This window comes from Acanthochromis polyacanthus, chromosome 4 (assembly GCF_021347895.1).
Source record: "Acanthochromis polyacanthus isolate Apoly-LR-REF ecotype Palm Island chromosome 4, KAUST_Apoly_ChrSc, whole genome shotgun sequence".
NCBI lineage: Eukaryota > Metazoa > Chordata > Actinopteri > Pomacentridae > Acanthochromis > Acanthochromis polyacanthus.
In genome coordinates this window covers 36607562-36630940 of record NC_067116.1, presented here as the reverse complement: position 1 = coordinate 36630940, position 23379 = coordinate 36607562, and the positions used below count along the sequence as shown (strand labels likewise).

Here is a 23379-nt window from a genome sequence, read left to right as displayed (position 1 = left end):
TAAAGAAATTCTATTCTATTGACCTGCAACACATTTTGAATCTACATTTTAATGTCACATTTTTAATCTGTAAAACTATTATTTGCTGAAACACCAGGTTAAATTCCTCATATGTGTTTCTGATTCAGATTCTAGAGCACTCTGAAAGTAAAAATTAAACATTTTAAATTGACTTAATCAGAAAACAGCACAACTTATTTATTTACATTAAATAAACTAGAGAGAATTAGATGATTTGACTAAATTCTTTTATGATTTTTACAGTGTAGCGTTTAGGAATAAAAATGAGGAAATAGTGCATTTTAGGAGGATTGTTTTTGTAGAATAATACACATTGTTGCACCGGTGAGTGTGTAAAGCATCAGGATTTAATATGTAGGAATGAAAATAAACTAGTGTCCAGGTTCATCACAATGGAAGAACACGATCTGATTGAAATATAAACATTTGCAGTCCGCAGAAGTTGAATCTCATAATTTACTATCATTGGGTATTTGAATAGATTTCTTGACAATAACATTAATTAAGGCTGCTTCCAGATGTTTCTCTTTCCATGTACATTCTTATGCTGCTAATCTGCAATAGACTAATATCACTGAGTCACGTTCTGCTCAGAAGTTTGAGAGTGTTGGAGCTGCAGTATCAGCAGAGCGTATTAATCCACTCCACACTGCTTCTCTGCACTTTAGTGGCGTTAATGTGCTCACATAACAACAGCCCTCTGGTCCCAACCCATTCACACACACTCACAAGCACACAAATCAGCATCCCCTCCAACAAACATCTTCTCTGATTTTCTTTATCTCCATCGCTGCTCCTCCCACTGCACACATTCATTTGCACAAACACAAACAACACACAGCTGCTGTTTTTCTTCTATGGTTTTGTAAGGAAATTAGCGCTGATTTAAAAACAGCCTGGCCTGGGGTTGTTTTTCTTGTAGGTGTCTGTGTGATACAGAGTAAAAAAAGTCTTTATGAATGCAGGCTGAGCGTAGGATAGAGAATTATGTGTGTTAGTGTTACACTGTAACCTCAGACGCAAAGGTCAAACACATTGTGGACGCCTTGAGCAGATCACTGGACCTCTTGACAGAGATTTCCAGCAACGAAATGCCAGTCACTGCCTCTGACTCATGCCTGTCCTTGTACCCCGTCACCAGGCCTCCCCTCCTGAACGCAGCCCTGGGCTATGATGAGCTGGAGGCCCACGTGGATCTGACTCTTGTTTTCATCAGATCCTGCCTCAGATTGGAGAAGAAGATGGGGGGGGGTATAGATAAGGATGAGGTCATGAGTAAAATGACATTATGGGAGCTTAAGAGCAACATGACAGACTTCACGATTCTCTAATCAGCCGTCTGATCCGAGGCTGACACCTGCAGGACTGGAGGGGAAATGCTGGGAAGTGTGAGGACGTTTCTTGACGAACGAAGGTGAGACTCTATCCAGTTAACGCTCGTATTGTCCTGCGGGTCAAATTGACTCACTTTAAAGTTTGAAAATGTGGAAAAAAAATATTGTCACTGTGAAACTTCTGATGTCCACATTTTCAACATTTTTGGGAAATTTTTGAACATTTTTTTGGTGAAAAAAAAAAGAAATGCTAAAAAAATGTTTCTTTAAAAGAATCAACCAAAATCCAGCAACGTTCACTGGATTTTGGTTGATTTTTTGTGCGAATGTTCTTAAAGAAAATATTAGAAGTTTTACTGATATATTATATCGGACTCATCTCTGATGGGGATGAGTCTGCTTACAGACTGGAGGTAGACAACTTGATGACCTGGTGCAGCAGGAACAACCTGGAGCTCAACGCCCAGAAGACAGTGGAGATGGTGGTGGACTTCAGGAGGAACACAGCCCCCCCTGCTTCCATCAAGCTCTCTGACTCCACAGTGCTCACCGTGGAGTCTTTCCGCTTTTTGGGATCCAACATCTCCCAGGACCTGAAGTGGGAGATGAACATCACCTCCATAACCAAGAAGGCACCGCAGAGGATGTGCTTCCTGAGACAGCTGAAGAAGTTCAACCTGCCAAAGACTATGATGGTGCACTTCTACACGGCCATCATAGAGTCCATCCTCTCCTCCTCCATCACCGTCTGGTACCCTGCAGCCACCGCTCGGGACAAGAGCAGGCTGCAGCGCATCATCCGCTCTGCTGAGAAGGTGATCGGATGTAACCTGCCATCCCTCCAGGATCTGTACACCTCTAGGCTCTTAAGGCGTGCAACCAAGATCTTGGCCGACCCCTCTCACCCTGGACACAAACTTTTTGAGCCCCTCCCCTCAGGCAGGAGGCTGTGGTCCGTCAGGACTAAAACCTCTCGCCTCAAGAACAGCTTCTTCCCCTCTGCTGCATCGCTGATAAACACTGCCCGTACCACTGCAAATCAGCTCTGTTGACTATATTAATTACTACTGCGTAGTAACTGCACATACCTTGTCTATTTTAACCATATTTCTTACATCTCTTTACTTACTATTTTATTTTATTTTATCTGTACTTGCACCAAGAGCACCAGAGAAAATTCCTTGTAAGTGTAAAAACCTACTTGGCAATAAAACTGATTCTGATTCTGATATGTAATCACTTTTGAAATTTTTAAGATTTTTTGGAAGATGTTTTGAAAATATTTACTAGAATTTTCTTGCCAAACTTGGGGGATTTTTTTTAAATAAAACTTTTAAGGGAAACTTTTAAGGAATTATTGGAATTTTCTTCCTGAAGGTTTTGCAAATTTTCAGAAATTTGGGAATGTTTTTTCAGACAAGGAAACAAAAATGTTTTGGTGCCCATAAATGAAGACAACAGGAGGGTTAAAGAGCAGAAATGCAGCTACATGCAGGGAAAGAGTGGAATAAGGGAGAAGATCCATCAGACTCACTGCAGCACAAAATACCTCCTCACTTCTTTCATTTCTCTTGTACTTGGTCTCAGACTCTGGTCCTGCTGTATTTTAGGTCCAGTCCTGACTTTCTACAGTTGGACTCCGTCAGGTTCAGTTCTCAAACCTCAAGTGTCATTTTTGATCAATTTTAGGTGTAGTGTCACTGTTTTAAGTGAAATGTATTGTTTTTAGCTTTGTGAAAATACATTTTACTCCTAGTTCATGCATCTGAAGATCTAGAAAAATGCTCTTAACTTGTGAATACATGTAATTATTGAGTTTAGCAGAAATATTCTACCTCAAAATCACCAAATGATGAGATAAATGATTGTCAGTGGTTTGAAGAAAAAGCTGCCAGACAAATAAAGTGCAGTAAAAAGTATAATATTTCCCTCTGAGATGCAGCAAAGTAAAAGCGTTCTGCTGTGTTTTGAGCTCACTCTTGACTTTCTACATCAGTCAGGCTCAATTTCTGTCATTTACACACCTTCATACTCAGACCACGAGTGTCATTTTCCATCAGTTTTCCATCTCAAGGCGGGAGAAGAAACCTGCCAGACATCAAATCTCAACAAGCTGTTCTCCTCCACAACCACCAGCTAGCATTTCACTCTGCTGCAACAGAACCGACAGACGAATGCAAATCTCTGTCTCTCATTACCTCTCAAATGAAACCCCATCAGGATTACCATTTATATTTAAATCGTCCCTTGCTTCACCTGTCTTTGTCTGTCGCTGTCCTTATATCTTTATTTCTTTTATATAACCAAGCTGCCGCTGTTCAGTGGTCAAATTAATGTGTGTAAAAATGCATCTGTGCTGTTTTGGGCAGAGTTTCAGTTTCACTTTATTCATTTCATCCTGCCCTGTACCCTGCAGCTCAGCCACCTACACCCTGCAACTCTTAATTCACATCTCAATTACAAATTAATATGATTCATTCAAGCAGTATCCATGCTAATTATGAAGAATGAACAAAGCCAAACAGCAACAAAACAAACAGTGAGAGTGAATGTGATTGATATAAATGTAACCTTATGAATCTGAGAGCTGAAATAAATTCACCAACCGGTTCATTTCTATCACAATGCATCGATCACATGGATTTGCACGGGGACACACACGTAGGCCGCCTCTCTCTTCTCAGACTGTTGTGCCATCAGAGACACTGTCTGACTCCGTAATTGCAAAACTTGTAAAGACCTGCTCAATAATGCATGGTCAGACTAGACATCAGCGGCCTGACGGAAAACCTTACCTCAACACGCCGCTTTGTCTGGCCAAAGACTGGACACTTCAGATGGATAGGACAGCAGGTCGAAGGGCAGCGTGTGTGTGTGTGTGTTCTCATGTTGTCTGGACTTAAATCTGTGTACAGAGTCACATTGCTGGGATTCACCTGACACATAAGTCCACATAACTTCCATCCATCCATCTATTACCTATAAATGGCTTTATCCTCATCAGGCTCATTAGGGGAAGGCTGGAGTCTATCCCAGCTGACTTAGGGCGAAAGTAGAGGACACCCTGGACAGATAATTTAGAATTATCAATTAACCTCGGCATGTTTTTGAGCTGTAGGAGGAAGCCAGAATACCCATTTGCACAGGGAGAACATGCAAACTCCATGCAGAAAGACACCAGGAAGGTGCGAACAGGGGATCTTCTAGCTGCAAGACTAATCACCAAGCCCCTGTGCAGCCCTCCACATAAGCTAAATCATTAAATTATAAGTCGAAGAATTGGTTTCGGGTTCGGGTAAGGTCAAGGCTTATGTTAAGGTAGAGTGTGGGAGTGTGTGTTACGGACAAGATGAGTTCACAAGGAAGTAAAAATGAAGTTACATAATTGCAAGAGTTTCACTTTGATTCCTGTTGAGGGAAATGGTGACTAGTAGCAGGTAGTAGAAAATTCCATTTTATTGAAACACTATGAAGAAACGATGCAACTTCAGCACTTCAGCTTTAAATGCTAAAATATCATCCACTGTTCTAACTTTTTAACCAGCAGAAGCGGTTGGATCCTTTACTAAAGTGAAAACAGCGAGACTGCACTGTGAAAATACTCCTCTACATGTAAAAGTCCTGCATTTGAAACTTTCTGTAAGTATGTAATGCATGATTTAAGCCATGGTTTAAAAGTAAAAACGACATATTTTACAGGAAAAATGTTCATTATCAGCATTTTACTGATGCATGTGATGTTTTAGGTTAATATTTCTGCAATATTAATATGTATGGTGCATTTCTTTTTGCTGTAGATGTTAAGGGTGAACTAATTTTACCTACTTTATATACTACTGATTGTTTAATCTACAGCAATATTTCATGTTGTATAAGAAAATCATGTTTGTAGTGTCACTGTTGTGTAAGAAACTTGTGTTTTTACAAAGTTTTTTTTAATGAAAAATAGCTGAGATTAGCTTTGTGAAAAAAACATTTTACAGTTAGTTTACGCATCCTAAGAAACAGAAGAATTTTGTCAGCATAATCTTTGAGTTTTTAAGAAAAAAACAAGGTAGTGTCTACAGATACGGACCCGTACCCGTAGCCTGTGGTCTACGGATACGGCACTTTCCCTTATCATAAATATTAATGAGCCGTATATAAATATTAATGAGCCGGCTGATGAACGCTCTTCGTGATTGGCTGGTAATCCGACGGACATCCGAAATTAAATGGGAACATTTGCAATGGAGTTCGTCAGCCGCTTCCACCACTGAACGCGGTAAACTAATTAATAGGAACTGGACTTCAAACAATTTAGACACGGCGTCTAAAAGCGTAAAAACTACATTGTCTAAAGTGTGAGAGGAGACGGTGTATTTTGGTGAAATTATACAATGTTCGCCGTCAAAGTCATTCATATAAACTGCCTGTAATGTGCAGCAAATAGTAGTTAACCGGCGCCAGCTCTTCAGTGACCTTAACGGGTCCGTACCTCTAGCATCAACCAAAAAACAAAATCAAAATCACTATATTTAAAGGTAAAGGACAGGAGGTGTGTCTACGGTGGCTGTCAGATGTAGTGGAATAAAAAAATATGTCGCATAAAATGGAAATACTGAAAAAAAAGACAAGTATCTTAAATGTATTTATAAAAAATACTTTAAGCAAATGTCCTCTGTTTCATTTCTCCTCTGATTTGAACTTTCAAAGGTACTGCTGTTTAAAAGAAGGGAAGCAGCCAAGTCCCTCCTCTCAGGAAGAAACCTGCAGCAAACTTCCTGCAGCTCTTGGACGCTCTTCCTGCCCCTGCAAACTAAACAGCAAAGAAACTACAAGCATGACGACTCTCCTTCGCAGACTATCGGGGTCGATGTGCTCACTGTTGGGGTGCAGGGCTGTAACGCACAACCGCACTTCCTATCTGATCCCCCGGGACGGAGCGTGGCTGCTGCCCGCCTGCAGCGGCTCTCTGACGGGATACAGTCGCGCACAGAGCCGCTGGCAGCACACAGAGACTGGAGATCCTGTAGAGGTGGATTTGAAGCGGTTAGAGGGCAAAGACGACGGTATGGACACATTTAAGAGCAATTCAACATTGTTCAGTTGTATACCAACAAGGATTTGGTTTATAAATACAGACACCTCACAGCCAGCCATCTGATAAAACATGAAACTCGTGTAAATGTCAAGTGTCTGTGTGTGCTGACTAACTCAGAAAGAAGAGGCTGTTCTCCCACCCGTGATGATATTTCCAGATTAATATCAACAAAGGCATTTGTGTTGATTAAACCTGTTTAATTCTGTGGGGAAATAATATTAGATCAGGCTAGTTTCGGTACCGGAAGCTTAGATTTTGACCAACAATACTTCCTCTACAGTCTTTCTAATTAAAAAAAAAACTAAATAAGAATGAAAACTTTTACGGAAATGCAGCAGCTCAGGACATTTTACATGCCCAGGATAAAGATCTTATAATAGTATGTAATACAGAGAAGCTCAACAAATCCAAATGCTTCCCCTGTAGAAAGCTCTTTGGTGACATTGGGAAGGAAAATTCACCTCATACTGGAATAAAATTCTAGCAGAACCAGGCTCAGGCAGGGCAGACATTTGCCTTAACTGGCTGGGGGTGAGGGTGAAGTAAGAGAGAAAAACATAGAGAGACAACACTCCAAATGTCCTACAATTTTGCATCTATTATAAACTGAAATGTCTGTGAAGATAAAACTTAACTCCAGTTTTGTGCTACTTACAAATATTATACCGTGGCTCTCTGTGCCACTGTTTTGCATGTGTCTGGATAAGTATTAATACAAAAGTGACTTACATCCGAGTTACAGAATGCTACCACTTCAACAGACTGATTTGTATCCCACGTCTGATTGTGGCTCAAGACACCGAGATGTTGAATTATAGGACAAGGAAAAGAAGCAAATTCTGGCAGTCAAGATGTTCCTGACCAGCCTGGAACCAGTGCATGTCGTTCCTCTGCTGTCTTTCCCCGTGTTTTCTGTCTATCTCTGCTGTCTGTATGAAAACTGAAAAGGGGGAAATTAGTCTTATTCTCAATTATTTTGTCAATAGGAAGTAGTAATTACACAGTTTTAATGCTGAATTGATTGCAGACAGCTGCAAAATAAGTACATCAAGACAACAGTAGTGCTCCTAATTTTGTATTTTGCACATTACAGTGACAATAAATGCTCTCTATTCTATTCTATTCTATTCTGTTCTATTCTATTCTATTCTATTCTATTCTACCGCTGCCCTTTCTGTTTTCTTTTTCTCAGGCATAGTGGAGGTGTTGATGTGCCGACACAAAGCAAGAAACGCTCTCGGACATGTTTTTGTGTCACGGGTGAGCCGACGTCTGCGCCACACACACACACACACACACACACACACACACACACACACACACACACACACACACACACACACACACACACACACACATGTTTGTACTTCTATCTTAGTGAGGACATCCATAGGCGTAATGCATTTCCTAGAGCCTTACCCTAACCTTAACCATCACAACTGATCGCCTAACCCTAATCCTTACCCTAACCCTAACCAAACCTCAATTCATACCTGTTCTCTAAAAACAAGTCTTCACCCTCAAACATGGCTGTTTCAAAGTGAGGACCGGCCAAAATGTCCTCACTTTGTAAAAATGTCCTCACTTTGATAGTTAAATGCAGAAAATGGTACTCACCATGTAGCAAGTACAAGAACACACACACACACACACACACACACACACACACACACACACACACACACACACACACACACACGCTGCACTGATTGAGACTCGGTGTGTGTTTGTGTGCAGATGAGGGAGCTGGTGTCCACTCTGTCCAATGACTCAGCGGTTCGTGTGGTTGTCTTCAGGAGTTTGGTGCCAGGAGTTTTCTGTGCCGGTGAGTGATTTCTGCTACATCTGAAACCTGAACTCCTGATCAAAGTGTGTGTTAATGTTGTGTTGTCTGTTTAGGTGCTGATTTAAAAGAGAGAGCTCTGATGAATAACTCAGAGTCTGACCTGTTTGTTCATGGCCTGCGGTCCCTCATGACTCAAATAGGTAAGAAAGAGGATGGATGGATGGATGGATGGATGATTGAATGATTATTCATCTTGCCTTTTTTTCTCGGGACGCTTCGGCAGCTTCGTTGCCCACGCCGACCATCGCAGCGATGGACGGCGCCGCCCTGGGAGGAGGACTGGAGCTAGCGTTGGCCTGTGACCTTCGCACTGCTGGTGAGCGTCTCCCGAACCTCCTCCTATCAACCCTGAGCTGGAGAAGTCTGATTCACGCAACATATTCTTTCTTCCTTCAGGTGACGTTAATGAGGTTAGAAAGGGGATGTCATGTTCTCTTCACAGCTGTCTCCAGTCCAGTCAGATCAGATCAACGCTTGAGTCTAAACAGGCTGGTGGAGGGTTTGTGGCTCCCACTTAGGGCCATTTCTCTGCACTGACAACTCCCTCATTGCATCAGTGTGGATTAGAGCGGCGTGTCTCAATCTGGGTGTCAAGACCCCCCAGTTGGGTCGCAAGAAATATTCAGAAGGGTCACAAAGCGTTTGATCAAATCAGTTTGTTCCTGTGAAATGTTGGAGAGCTCTACATCTTCAGGACCCTAAAAACTGCAATGTTTTGAATTGTTATTGCACTTCTCACAGCTTTTATAGATATCTGCAACTAGTGATGAAGCAACACAGTAAGTCACTCTCTGTTCATTGATTTAAGTTCTAAAAACTCATCTCCGTTTATCAAAGTTACATATTTAGATTTTTTTTCCATGAAAATATCTTCCTCTTGCCTTAAAATGGCTCTACGTGGTTGCTTCAGCTCGATGACACCAATCACTGATGTCTTTCCATCCACATCTTCCTGCTTGCTGAAGCTGGAGCACACCAGCTCACCTATGACTCACGAGTTGCGAGTTGTTATATTAGAGTGATCCCACCCTATATTTGACCTAGAAGCCAATTCTGAAGGAGAATAGTGATGTAGAAAGTTCTATCAGGATTGATTCCTTCGTTTTTCTTACTTATGACACTCCACAAGTCTACATCTATGTTTTTGAAACCATCATACACTGCTGTTTTAAGGTGGAAATGCCCAGCCATGGCATTGATTTGTTATTTTCGATAAATAGTATGTCTTCCAGCATGTAAAAAAAACACCTTATGGGCATATTAGCAAGGGAAAAAAACACATGATTTTCACTGGAAATGGTTTCAAGTTTCAAGATAGAAGTGCTTATTGCAGCCTTCTTGACAGGTTTTTGAGTCGTTTGTTATTAATAATAAATGTGATTGTAATTTAATTCACTGAAAAGATGAAGAAATGTGTGTATAAAGTGATGCATGCAACACATTTACTGTTTTCATTTGATTGAATATTGTTGCTATTAAAAGTCTTTGCATTAACATTTCATTCACTTTAATTATCTCCCATGAAGAACCGGGAGAAAATGATACAAAATGTGTTCTGTTACTGTCGGTGTGGAATAACACGCTTCTAAGTATCTTAAAGCAGCATAGGGAAAATTAAAGAGGAAACTTTATGTTGTGATTAATGTACAAATGATATAGAAATGCTGTACAGTCTTTTGTTCTTTCGGAGAAGTTGCCGTTATCACAGATAAAACTAATGATCTGCTGATGAGCTCGGGGACTAATGATCGCCTATGACGTCAGACACATCTGCCCAGCTGCTCGTCTAGATTAATCTGCCTGTGATTGGTTACATTAGGCGAGGCAGCTCTGCGATTGGCTGAGCGCTGATGGGCTCGGCGAGCAGGTGTTTGCGCCTAATGCTCTGACAGAAGCATCAGTCAGACTTTACCCTCCACAGCTTCAACGGCACTCAGCAGCTCAGACCTTCAACTGTCCTCTGTGTGTGTGTGTGTGTGTGTGTGTGTGTGTGTGTTTCAGCACGTTCGGCACAGATGGGTCTTATTGAGACGACACGGGGGCTGCTCCCAGGGGCGGGTAAGGCGCTCAGAGGTCACACATATGACCCTGCCACTGCACTAGAGTGTCTGAATAGAGAGACAAAGCAGCTGTGAGAAGTTGACCTTCACCTGGTTTTTGTCCTGCAGGGGGCAGTCAGCGCCTGCCGAGGATGGTCGGCCTCGCTCTGGCCAAAGAGCTCATCTTCACAGGTGGTGTTACAGAAAAAACAAAACATAAACGCTGACATATGGATATATAGGCGGCACAGGATGCTTATGGAGGTTCTGTGTGTTATCAGGTAAACGTGTGGGAGGGCAGACGGCGCTGGAGATAGGGCTTGTGAACAGAGCTGTGGACCAGAACCAGACAGGAGATGCTGCCTACAGAGAAGCACTCAGCCTGGCCAGAGAGATACTGCCCCAGGTTAGAGTACAAACCCTCTTTTTTTTTTCATGCCTCCTTCAGGTGGGAGATCTGCTCTTTTACCTCTTCCTGAGCTCCTCTTCTGCTTGTCATTGCCTCCCATCCTGGTGTTTTCTTTCCACCTCTCCCTCCTCTCTCCAGGCCTCTGTCGTTCCACATATCTTTCACTCCAGTTCAGATGCCCGCGGTCGCCAGGGCCGGAGTGGCAGTCAAGTGGAGAAATGGACCACAAATAGCATCACACACACATTCACACACACACATCCGCAGACGCCGGCTCAGGTTGAATGACTGATGGGAGTTTGTGCTAAATGAAAGCACGGTGGAGAATAATAGGCTGTGTGAGCTCTTAGATTTTTCTCTCGGCTTCCTGGAAAAACCTGTAGGATTATAAGAAGTAGTCTGTCCAGTTGACTGATGCATATGGAGTTCTTACAGGTTAATTTGTGCACATTTTAAAAGGATTCTCCAGTAATTTAATAATACATTTCCTAAGGCTGGAGGGCTGCCAACAGACAGAAAAAAAACAGTGGTCACATTCTGTTCTGCAAAGGCTGCAACATCCTTAAGAATGAGTCGAGCTTGTGCCAGATATGCTTAACTTTGGTTAAATTCCAGCCACAAAATTAAAACCGCCGGACAAATATTGTATTGGTGTCTCCCGTGCCGCCCAAACAGATCAGACCCACTTGGCCATGGGACTTCTCGGGGTTTCCTGTGGTGTCTGGTCTCCTTTAGATCCTGCGGGGTTGTGGGATCTAGTCTCCGTGAATTAAACTTGTTTCGGTGCATCTGGAGGATGCTCAGTCGCTTTGGGATCTGGGAGGTTTGAAGGCTGGGTCAACACCTCGGCTCTTGTTTGTGTTCCTCGCGCTCCTCCTGAACAGTATTTGTGACGTAGCAGGGCATGCTGTCCATAGATAGGTGCTCTTATTCTGCAGCAATGGTTAGATGGGTGATATGTGTACATATTCATCCACATGAATGCCAGGACTCCAGATTTCCTAATAGAAAGTTGCACATGCAAGATTATAACTGGTATTTGCTTCACCTGTCGGTGGTTTTAATGCTTTGGCTGATCGGTGGATAGCATCTGATCAGTACTAACTCACTTTTATTTGTCTTTTCCAGGCTCCTATTGCAGTGCGGATGGCAAAAGAGGCGATGAATAAAGGCGTCGAGGTACACTGTGATTCATCGATCTTGATTTTTTTTTATTTGAAAAACATTCATTACATCGGTGACCGCAGCACTGACTGTAATCTGCCTCTTCCAGGTTGACATTAGCTCAGCAATGGCAATAGAGAGGATGTGTTATGCTCGGGTAAGACCAAACACTCTCACTGCAGTTTTGCATGATTTTTGTAGGTTAGGATTTTCCTTTTAACCTAATTTCTAAGAAAACCTCAAGATAGTGCTACTTTTTTTCCTCATAAAATTTCAACTAGAGGCAGTACTTTGAATTGCAGTTGAGTTCATCTTTGACATTCACTCTCTGGTGTAATCACATCATCTCCCCACTTGCCCTCTCTTTTCAGGTCATCCCCACACGGGACCGGCAGGAGGGGATGGCAGCCTTCATAGAGAAGAGAGCTCCACAGTACACTGGGGAATAAACTCTATTGAGCTGCTGGATCGGTCACTCTAATGTGCCAGGACAGATGCATGCTGCTGCTCTGTAACCTCGCGCCAAATAAACAATTAACACCTATTGATTGTCTGTGCGCCTCCCAGCCAGCGTCGGTAAGTTAGTTAAGGCCAGTGTGAGCGCTCAGTGGATCAGTGTTTGTGATGATCTCCAGGACAAGAGCTGATTTTTGTTTGATGCAACAGTGAAAATGACAAAGATTTTTAAAGTGAACTGTTTGTGCTTCTTTTGTTTTATGTGATCAAATTGTCATATTTGGAATAAAAAGGCAACACAAGCACCATCTCCAGGTTATGGCAATGTACATTCTTTATTTCCAAACTTGAAAGTGTGACTCTGAGCAGCAACATGGCACGGTCATGGCAGACGTACAGCATCTTGACTATTTCCATCTGCCTTTTTTATTCAATTCTTGTGGAAAAAAACATCAAACTGGCCTTTCTCCAGGGCGACGTTCAGGAGCTCCACTAAACAATCCAACATATAAGGAGTGACAGAAATAACTCTTCCATTACTATTTCTCCTTGTTGAAACTGATGATCTGTCTGGGAAACGTGTAATTATCAAGCTCACTGTCAACAACAACTGATTTATAGAAACAATAAATCATTTAACAGATGGCATGATGAATGTTTAAGTACCATTTTGTAGCCCAAAATCTGAAATACATTTCCATTACCATACATGTTATATATGGAAATCTGCAGACCTGTCATTGGTATCCTTGCTACTATACTCCATTTATATATTTGAAAGTGTTTTCATTGTTGAATCGGGGGTTTGACAGCAGTTTGTAAAAGTGAAGTTGGTCTTAATTGCATAGAAAATGGTGATAGGGGCCTTCATCAGAGCTAAACAAGGGAGATGTGGCTTCTCTAGAGAACAGAAGTGTACCTGGTAGATGGCATCATGTAGAATGGTCGGTCATTTTAGAACACAGAGAAATGCCCTGAAACATCTAAAACATTTCGACTTGCTCTCTGAGTGAAAGGATTTTTTCCCCTTTTGTTCTTTATTATAATAACTGAAAAACAAAACAAATGAGCATACAACAGAATACTTTCCATGCAACCAATTCAACCGGTCCTGAACAATTACTATTTCACCCTCATTTTCTATAATGTACAAATTACACACACTCTGTAAGATGCAGCTACTTGTACAGACGTACATACACACATGCTCACACCAAAGTGCTGCCTCTGTCTTTAAGACACTCGGACGCGTAGCAAACACACCCATATATACACAAGTTTCTCAAAGAGAAAACAGATGTGACTCAGTACAAACGTGCATCTATCATGACTCTGCTGGACACCTCATTATTGCCACTTGTGTTTTTACTTTTGCACTTTACCAGGCGTAAATGGCTGCCAACTTATCACGATAATTCTACTCTGGAGCGTTCTGCACTGCAGGTTTTGCCACTGATACAGATTTAGTGCTGCCTGATGTTAAGAAAGTAAAATGAACTCGAGATTCTCTGTCTGTATAATTTCTGTTTTCGTCTGTAATGTTTGGAACATTGGAAGCTGCTGAACACACCCTTGGCAAGTGTCTGGTCACATCAAATCAAAGGCATCAGCTGATAAAAGACGAAATGAGGAGGAGAGCAACAGTAGTATTGCAGACCCAGAGGCGTGGGTTTCAGTGAACAGAGCACTGATATAAACAACCAAGCAGGCATTCCTAAAATGAACAGTACAAGCATTCAGACAAACTCCAGCATGCTTGAGCTCACGGCAGCGTCATGCGTATATTTAACGAGCACTCAACGTACGAGGGCCGCAGGGCGTTGACCCTCACTAGAGCTGAGCTGTGGGAGGTTCAATCCCAGACTGAGACTTGTAATTGTGCACTGGCATGTTTTTGGTACGAAAATCAACTTGATGCCAAAGTCAGGCTGGCGAGAGCGAGCACAAACACAAACTCAGTGCTGAGATACAGCTTGTCATAATTGAATTTTTTTCATATGTCACAGAATTAGCACACAGAAATACTTTTAAAAAATAAATAAGGTTAGTGTGTGCAAAGAATTGCATTGTCTCTCTCCTATTCTCCGTTTACTTTCTAGGGATTCTCGTGCGTGTTTGTGCATTCACACGCACACATACAACTTCCTCCCACTTCACCTCGCCCACGATGGGAACCAGCTTTGCGTCCTGTTCTTGATCTGTGAGCCTCGTTTTCTGAAAAAGGCAAACGCAAAAGGATGAAAAACGTCCGACCGTTGTGTGGCTGAGCTAGCAAACGGCTGCTGTGTGCTTTTACCTTTGTGAGGCTACTGTGGCGGCGGGCGGCGACTTGTGTTAGTGTGCGCCAGCTGGCCGGTTCGGGCTCTGTGCCGCTGCAGACTGTCCAGAATGCTCTCAGCCAGCAGTTTGACGTCTTGGTGGGTCTGTGGGTGTGCGTGAACGCGCTCCAGCTGCTGCAGGCCGCCCTCCTCTAACAACATGCTGCAGTAGCGAGAAGCTGCAGACAACAATGCAATGCCACGTGGATCAGCGGTTTGGGTAAGTGAATCACAGGGCATCAATAAAACGGGCAAACTGATGAAAGTAGAAGAACATTAAGATTTGCATGTGCTCATACAGCCGTGACCAAAAGTTTGCATACACTTTACACTACAGAGCATAATGGCAGTCTTGACTATCCAGTGACTCTTACAACTCTTAATTGTCTCTGATTGAATCACTGACAGACATGCATCTTTGTCAGTAAAAAACACAGCTATGCATTTTGGTTCCTTAACAGGTCTTCTAGAAATATGACGAAATCTACTGGTTCAAAAATACACATGCAGAAATTCAGATATTTTCCCCATTTTCACCTCAGTTAGGCTACCAAAAGTGCCTAAGGCCAGTCTTAAACCCTAATTCTAGCCTTATTTAGCCATTTCTTGACCATTTATGATGCGTGTTTGGGGTCACTGTCTTGTTGGAACATCCACCTGTGTTCATGATTCAACCTTCTGGCTGAAGAATGTAGAGGCATTCCTCCTCCTTTATTATTCCATTTACTTTGTGTAAAGCACCAGTTCTACTGCTGGAAAAAACAGCTGCTGAGAAGATTAGGCTAACTCTGAAAGGGAAAGATGTCTGTTTTGAGAGAATGTGGAATCCCTTCATGTCATATGTAAAAAGTACAGCCTGCCAGATCACTGTGAGTTGAATGTACACGATTGTTTTTTTTATCTGTTTTTCTTTATTACTCTTTTTATTTATTATATCTTTATTCTTTTTGCTAATATCATTACGGTTGATATTGTCACTTCTGTCTGTATTCTTTTATTACAGTCTTTGTTTAACATGTTTTGCTTCCGCTTTACTTTTTTTTTTTTTAAACTAACCCGTTTACAGGCTACGTGTCCAGCCAACTACGGGTAATGGGTGCCAGCCGGTGGGGGGTGGGAGTGGAGCATTGTTATTTCTTGTTTCTTTCTTTCTTTCTTTCGTTGTTTCTGATTAAATTTAAATCTGTGATTGTACATGCTTACTGTGAAGAAAATCAATAAAACAGATTGTTTAAAAAAAGAAAAAGAAAAAAACAGCTGCTGAGCATGAGCAGAATTCTATTTATTGTAGCCGAACAGCTCATCTTTTGTCTTATCTGACCACAGAACTTAGACTTATACATCTATACAAAGGTTTGCATTGTTGGCTTTGGGATCTGAGGTATCTTTGAAATTAACCTAACACCACAAATTAACATCACCAAAACTGACAATTCAAATTGCTGTGTGTATGTTTTTGATGCATGGATTTCAATGATTCCGTAACAAAAAAATAACCATTCCTACGATATATGCATGGTCTTTACAAGTGTAAGTGAGCTTTGGTTGACGACTGGATCTGTGTCTCACCATTCTTGCTGCAGACGTGTTGCATGGCCCAGGCTGCCCACAGCTGGACACCAGGGGTATGAAAGCACTCCAGTAAGGGAAAGAAGGGGTTAAATGACCTAAACAAGGAGAGACAATGACAATTTATCGACCATGTCATGTTTGAAGATTTGAGTCAACATCTGCAGCCTTCTTAGAAATGTATGTTCTGACACCAGATTACACAAAGTATAGTCAGAATTCTAAAGACATTTTGCAGGCTTGTTTTCAAGTTGCCTCCTTAAAATGTGTAACCTGAATGCATGTTAGAGACCCTAAATCATTCCTGCACTAACTCAGACACTGAAAGGTTCATTTGTGTTATGTTTTCTTTGACGCCATTCTGACAGAAACGCAACATAAAAGCTAGAAAGTTAAGTCTAATTAGCATCACAAAACCGCCACTTGTTTTTTTTGTTGTAAGAGATTTTATGTACATATTTGAAATGGTGAAAATGTCACATTTAACAGCTGAATCAGGCTACAGTCATTAAGTCTGAAAGTCTGTGCTGTCATTGTGACTGCTCCCTTGTTCTATAATTATTGTAGTCAAGCTGTGTCTCACCTGTAGGCCACCATTTCACACTCAGGCGGGGGCCACTTCATAATGACAGCATGCTGAAGACAGACAAATGAGTCACACTCAAAGCGACGTTTCAAATAACGGTGTATTTCTGTGCACAAGGTAGAAGCAGCATTGCTTATTCTTACTAGCTGTTCAAGCAGTGAAGAGCGGAGATTAGGGCTGAGCGTCCAGGCCTCCTCTCCTCGTGACGTCAGATGTGCGAGGATGCCTGCGGCGAAGTAGCTGACCTCCACCTCGGGGCTGTGCAGCAGAGTCTTGATGTGGTCCAGAAAGCCCTGCACCATCAGCTCTTCATGCAGCTCTCCAACCTCTGCTATGTTGTTCTACACCGCAAAAGGAGAACTGTGAGTTCATTTTGTTCATTTATTCAAAATTCTGCTTTTTTTAAAGGGTAAAGAAAAAAAACTCACCAGAAGACCGAGAACCTTCTGCTGAATAGAAGATTCACTGGGGAACGACTGCAGAGACGGGTGAGGAAGGAGGGGGAGGGGGTGGAGGTATGGACACAAAACAACAGTGAGTCAGCCGCCTCACAGGCATGTGTACTGATACTGAGCAACACATGATTAAGTGCGATGATTAACTCCTATAGAAATCTGCTGGAAGCTGTTCTGTATGTGGCGTTGACTGTTCATGTACACGACGTCCACGCTGACAATTCTGGGTACCTCTAGAACTTTAATGAACAAGTCCAGACCCTGGTTCTCGATAAAATGGCGGCAGGTTGTCGGTGATTCATCCGTGAGGTTCCAGAGTGCACTCAGTGTAAATTTGAGCGTGGCGTCCACCACTCCCTGTGTGGCCTTCTGACGCACAATGTGGAGCAGTTGCTGCAGGGCGGACAGAGTGTATTTATAACAAAAACATGTCTTTTTTTTTTTGTAAATTAGCAAAGGCAGAGAGTATTCAGCTCTAGAGTGAAACCTACCTTCACTATGAACAGCTCTGCCCCCAGCTGGGCCGTCTGCTCTGTGGACAACTGCAAAAAGCAAACGTCACCGTGTTTGAGAATAACCCAGCAAACATATCGCATGAGTAACAATGCATGTGATAGTAATACCACACAAAATATACCTTAGCTGCCAGGATGGAAATGATAGCTACAGCCATCCTCTGCATGTTCTGGTCTTCATGGTTGCAGAGCCACTGCATCACCAGTTTGGCAGCTTCAAACCTTGTCAACAAGGAAGCAAAACATTTGTACTGTAAATCTTCCTGACAACAGTTAAAGGTTCCTGGTTTGCTCACGTTGAGGCACATTTACAGATTGGATTTTTTGTTTTGTGTTCCTAATGAATATGTATATAAAGTCGATTTGAAATTTGCTTCATAAAATGCGTGTTTCTCACCTGTTGAATGGAACCTCCTGCAAAATGCGATCGCTGCACAGAGACAGCAGGCAGTTCTTCTGAAGCTGTAGAAGGAGAAAACAGACGTCATTGTAGAGGCTGAAAAATGTCAGACTGCAGTGTCCTCACATGGTCTGTTAACGTACAGTTCTTTCCCTCCACTTATCAGTTTCTTGCAGTTACAGTGACCCAGTAGAATGTGTGTAAAGACACATTATGAAACACAAAAATAGTTTTGTCTCACTTCTGGAAGGTAGGATTGTACATGCTGTTCTTGCACCCAAATTATTGAAAGAAAAATGTATAAATGATATATATATATATATATATATATATATATATATATATACATATATATAGCATTAACATACTATTTATAAATACAAATTCTAGTATTGTAAGTATTAATTACACGCCGTTATCACTAGGGCTGGCCCAAATAGTGGTTTCTGGCCTCCGAATATTCGGGAGGGTGGGGGCGGGGGCGGTTGTGGCAGAGACGGCGCGAATATTCGGATCCGTTTGTCTGGTCAGAAACCACTTGCCTTTGTTTTGTCTTCAGTTAAACTGAAGAATTCCCAAACAGCAGAGGTCTTCAGCATCTTGTCTTGTATTTATGCAACGAAGTGGGTGGGCGAATATTCGGACACCAAAATTTAAATTAATCTCTGGATACCGCCGTAGCGAAAGAATATTCGGATATTGGGGATATTCGGGTCCAGCCCTTGTTATCACTGTGTGTGTCACTTCTCCATTTTTGACCAGAGCCCTGCTTTTTTTATTTTATTTTATTACCGTAACAAAGCATTTATTGGTATTCCACTGCACAATTTTATGAAAGCTTTTTTCCTCAAAAGAAAACAAAAAAGGGAAGCTGCTTTTTGTGGTTGTGGCAAGTTCCCCAAATCATCAACATTTTCAGGTTGAAAACAGACAGAGAGGCAAACTCTTTATTTCTTCTCTCAAATGTTTCACACTAACACAGCACCTTGAAAAGTCAGCAATTTAGAGTCTAAGTATAAGTTGAGGTTTTCTTATTTTTCCCAGTGAATGTGTATATTTGAAAAGCATCACATTTACTACTAATGCTACTACTAGTAATAATAATATGTTGATTCCACTGCAAAGCCAGTATTCTCTGCAGCTAAGTTGAATTAGCAAAAACCAGTTGAAAAATATATCAACAGAAGTCCAGTATCTTGCATTTCTAGTTAACACAGATAGAGTATACACATTTTGATGTATATTTATGTGCACAAGCAGGTTATGAGCTTAAATGATAAATATATAAACTGGAGGCCAAAAAAAAATCTGCTTATAAAGCACCTAAAAAAGTATGACGAAGTATCTGAAGTTCTGGTAGTGTGTAGTGGTGGGAATCTTGTATATGGAGTTTGCGAAATGACGCCATTGTTTTGACGAGCTTTTTATGACTAAGCAAGAGCAGTGCAGGCATGAAGGTACCTGTTGGTGGTTGGGAAAAGTCCTCATGGCCTCCAATAGAAGCTGAGTAACTGTACTCAGCAGTCGGACCGGCATTCCTGCTGCCAGGTCCTGCTTCGTCAGGTTGAACACACACGCACTGGCTGCCAGCTGGACGTTTAGAGTGGCCGGGTGATTCTTCATACCCAAAACAACCAGCTAGGAAAAAATAACAAGAAAAGGGAATTGATATTCTGCTATATGAGAGGAATGAGGAATTGGAAGTGTGCAGAGGAAGAGTAGAGGTATAAGGTTTGAACACAATATTCTAAATACTCTGCTTATCAGATAAACACAGTATCTGCTTAAGAGAAGACATTTCTGTGCGTTAAGCCTGATAACATTGTTTTCATTAGGATTAGGCAAAACAAATCTGGAATAATGTGATTTTACCTTTAGGATGTCAGGCCTTGGTTTCTCCATGACATGAGTCAGGCTGAACAAATGAAACAGAGCTTCTCTCACAAAACCTTCCCTCTCACTGTAGCGCCGCAGAGCCTCACAGATTTGCATCTCGTTAGCTTCTCCCGTGACCTGTTTAAACAGACAAGATAGCTTGACGAACCTGAAAATTGTATTGCTCTTTGTTCTATGTTAATTCTTCTATGCTAATGTTAACCAATTACAAGCCATTGCCCCCCCCCACTCCACCAACGACCTGCGCCAAGCAAACCAGTTGAACAGTTCTACTGTCGCTTTGAAAGGCAATGGTCAGCTGACGACCCCATCCCCGCACCTCACACCTCCAGCCCACCTCTTCACTTGGCCGACCCCTCTCACCCTGGACACAAACTTTTTGAACCCCTCCCCTCAGGCAGGAGGCTGCGGTCCGTCAGGACTAAAACCTCTCGCCACAAGAACAGCTTCTTCCCCTCTGCTGCATCGCTGATAAACACTGCCCGTGCCACTGCAAATCAGCTCTGTTGACTATATTAATTACTACTGCGTAGTAACTGCACATACCTTGTCTATTTTAACCATATTTCTTAAATCTCTTTAATTACAATTTTATTTTATGTATCTGTACTTGCACCAAGAGCACCAGAGAAAATTCCTTGTAAGTGTAATAACCTACTTGGCAATAAAACTGATTCTGATTCTGATTCTAATATATGTACCGTACTACTGCCTACCTTTAGATTTCCATCTCCAGAAAGGAAGTCAGAAAAACCAGCATCTGTGGCCAGAAGTCCCATAAAGGTCATCCCCGGTCTCTCCTCGACAAAAGCCTTCACAGCTGCATCTGTTACCTACAACATTCACCAATACAGGGAGTAACTTGACTTTAAAATATCCATGTATTTTATTTGCAATTAAACTGACTTATACAGACATGCAAACACATACACCCACCTGTTTCCGCCCTGACACATCGAGGGAAACAAGAGCAGGTAGGATCCCCGGCTGTCCGAGCAGCTGACGAGCAACGTCGGAGGTAAACTGTTTATCATCACTAATGTCCAGGTGCTGAATGGGAAAGGTTTCACACACAGCACAACAACACAGACACAAACAAACATGGAGACAGTGTAATAAATAAACAGAATCATATTTACTATAAACACACACAACAGCAAACTCAACTCCACCCTTCCACTAACCTGCAACACATCCAGCTGTCCTATGACCCCCAGTAACTGAGCAGTGCTCATCTCCAGCCTTTTGAGCTGGTGCAGTGTCAGCGAACGCAGCCGCTCCTTCAGGCCCAGCAGGGGGCTCAGGTTGGTGACTGAAGTGTTGGAGAGATCGAGGCTTTCCAACCGAGGCAGGGAACACACGTCCACCAGTCCAGAGTCATAGAAGTCCACATTAGCTAGCGAGAGGGAGCGCAGGCCCTGGAGGGAGCTGAAGCGATACCATATTGGTTCCTCCAGCGACGACATGGTGAGACCCGTTAGGACAAGTCGCTGGAGGGACTCCTGTTTGAGGAAAAAGCAAAATTACTTCAGTATTGTAAGAGAAAAGGTTAGCTAAGTCCCACATTTTGCCATGCATCTCGCTTTACCTGGCAGTATTTATTGGTGGCCAGTCCCTGCAGAATGTCAGGAATGGTCAGGTCAGCGTTGACCCTGGCAGCATCCAGCTCCAGCAGTCTGTGAGGGCAAAGGGCTTTCTGGAAGGCTTCTGCAGAGATCCGCGCTGTACGGATGCAGGCCCTCCTCAGCCGCAAGTATTCACAGTTCCGAAACACACCCGCTGTGCTGTCATTCAGCAGACCTGTAGTGGAATGAACTTATGTCAAGGTTCATCTATGGGACATGTGCAGGACTGAGCTTTACACAGTCCTGCTACTGTTTACTGAGGGCAGGGATTTGGTTTAAGTGACAACATACCATCAGACTAAGTAGCTCACAGATTTCAAACATTTCCTTAAATCAGAGTTAATTTGTACCAAGTTTCAAAACAATCAGACTGAACCAAAGTGCTATGTCTGTTATAAATCAGGACACAAATAACGACAGTAAACTGTAAAAGAAAATAACTATAAAATGCTAACAAACAAGACAACTTCTAGGATCAAACTCTAAAATGAGAGAAATGCAAAATACTAAAATAATACTAATAAGAGCAAGCCAAAAGCCTATAACGCCACACTTTTGAAATCGCTGCAGCTCTTGTAAAATGTAACAGAATATTGAAACACCTAAACAACACGCAAGTACCCACACTTCGGAGAGGGTTCAAAGGGATGTAATAAGCTCCTTATTCCTGTGACATAGTGAACTCCAATTAACAGATTAATTGATCAATCGCTTAATCATTGTAGCTCTTTTAAAATGCAACAGAAAATTGAAACCATAAACTCAAGCACCCACACTTCAGAGAGGGGTAACAAGTGATGCTGTGACATGGTGAACTCCAACTAACACAAAACTGAAGCACCTAAGTAAAGCACAAGTGTCCACTCTTTAAAGAGGGTGATCATCTTCCTTTGCTTGTGACAGGGTGATCACCAACTAACCCATTAATCACTGCAGGTCTACTTTGGGGTCCGGGTTTACCTTCAGTGGCCATCTTGGCCAGCAGCTGGTCCGCTAACTCCTGCGGGAAGAGCACAGCCTCCCTGAAGCACAGAGATCCGTCCGGGCGCTTCACACAGAAACACTCCAGGTTCTGACTCACATAGGTGAGACACAGGTCTGTCAGAGCCGCCGGAGACGCCTCATCCTAGAAATCAGGGCAGATTTATTGCAACAGATTTCCGCGTTATGACTGAGAACATAAAAATGCGTCACACCCATCACCTGAAGCAAAATCTGAAACTTACCGTGTTTAGGAAACTACAGGCCATAGCCATGGTTTAAAAATATACAGTGTTAGCTTATCCAACCGAGACTGGTGTCTGTTTCACCCAGAAAAAAAGTGTAAAATTTCTCGCTAGCTTGCTGAGGAGAAGGTCGGTTTGTATCAGTGCCCACCTGCAGGTGAGTGCGAGGCGGTTAATCGGGGTGACAGTAACCGGGAGAGGACGACGGCTGGGCTGCGACGGTTAGCGGGGGACCAGCTAGCTAGCTCACTTGTTGTTTCCTCCGCGGTGGAAAATCACTCTGCGACCAGAAACGTCCAAAGCTTTCGGATGCGGCGGAATTCATGTCGATCAAAGCACGGTAGCGACCGAAACGCAGGACTGAGGAAGCAGGCTGGGGGATACGGCTTTCACAGCGAGGTCTATTTTTGACCAGCGCGAGCAGACAGACAGTAAAC

General features: G+C 42.5%; 3 protein-coding genes across 3 annotated transcripts in view; 1 reads left to right on the top strand and 2 right to left on the bottom strand.

Annotated features, from left to right (window-relative positions):
• The window catches only part of LOC110952305 (importin-13-like), a 435553-nt gene that overhangs the window by 132627 nt on the left and 279547 nt on the right, over window positions 1–23379 (bottom strand). The window lies entirely within an intron of this gene.
• On the top strand, window positions 6088–12660 carry echdc2 (enoyl CoA hydratase domain containing 2). Its single transcript, XM_022195817.2, has 11 exons — window positions 6088–6406; window positions 7631–7698; window positions 8176–8263; window positions 8338–8424; window positions 8508–8600; window positions 10286–10342; window positions 10453–10515; window positions 10605–10729; window positions 11861–11911; window positions 12006–12053; window positions 12268–12660. Exons 1-11 carry the CDS (start codon window positions 6178–6180, stop codon window positions 12343–12345), a joined length of 987 nt encoding a protein of 328 aa, XP_022051509.2. The 5' UTR covers window positions 6088–6177; the 3' UTR covers window positions 12346–12660.
• zyg11 (zyg-11 family member, cell cycle regulator) lies at window positions 12663–23170 on the bottom strand. The gene is made up of 18 exons (XM_022195816.2): window positions 22943–23170; window positions 22677–22842; window positions 21680–21891; window positions 21276–21593; window positions 21028–21141; window positions 20808–20924; window positions 20068–20208; window positions 19657–19833; window positions 18193–18257; window positions 17918–18017; window positions 17772–17822; window positions 17512–17673; window positions 17254–17301; window positions 16969–17166; window positions 16823–16875; window positions 16240–16337; window positions 14649–14849; window positions 12663–14566 (listed from the first exon to the last, which is right to left on the bottom strand). Exons 1-17 carry the CDS (start codon window positions 22970–22972, stop codon window positions 14659–14661), a joined length of 2241 nt encoding a protein of 746 aa, XP_022051508.1. The 5' UTR covers window positions 22973–23170; the 3' UTR covers window positions 12663–14566; window positions 14649–14658.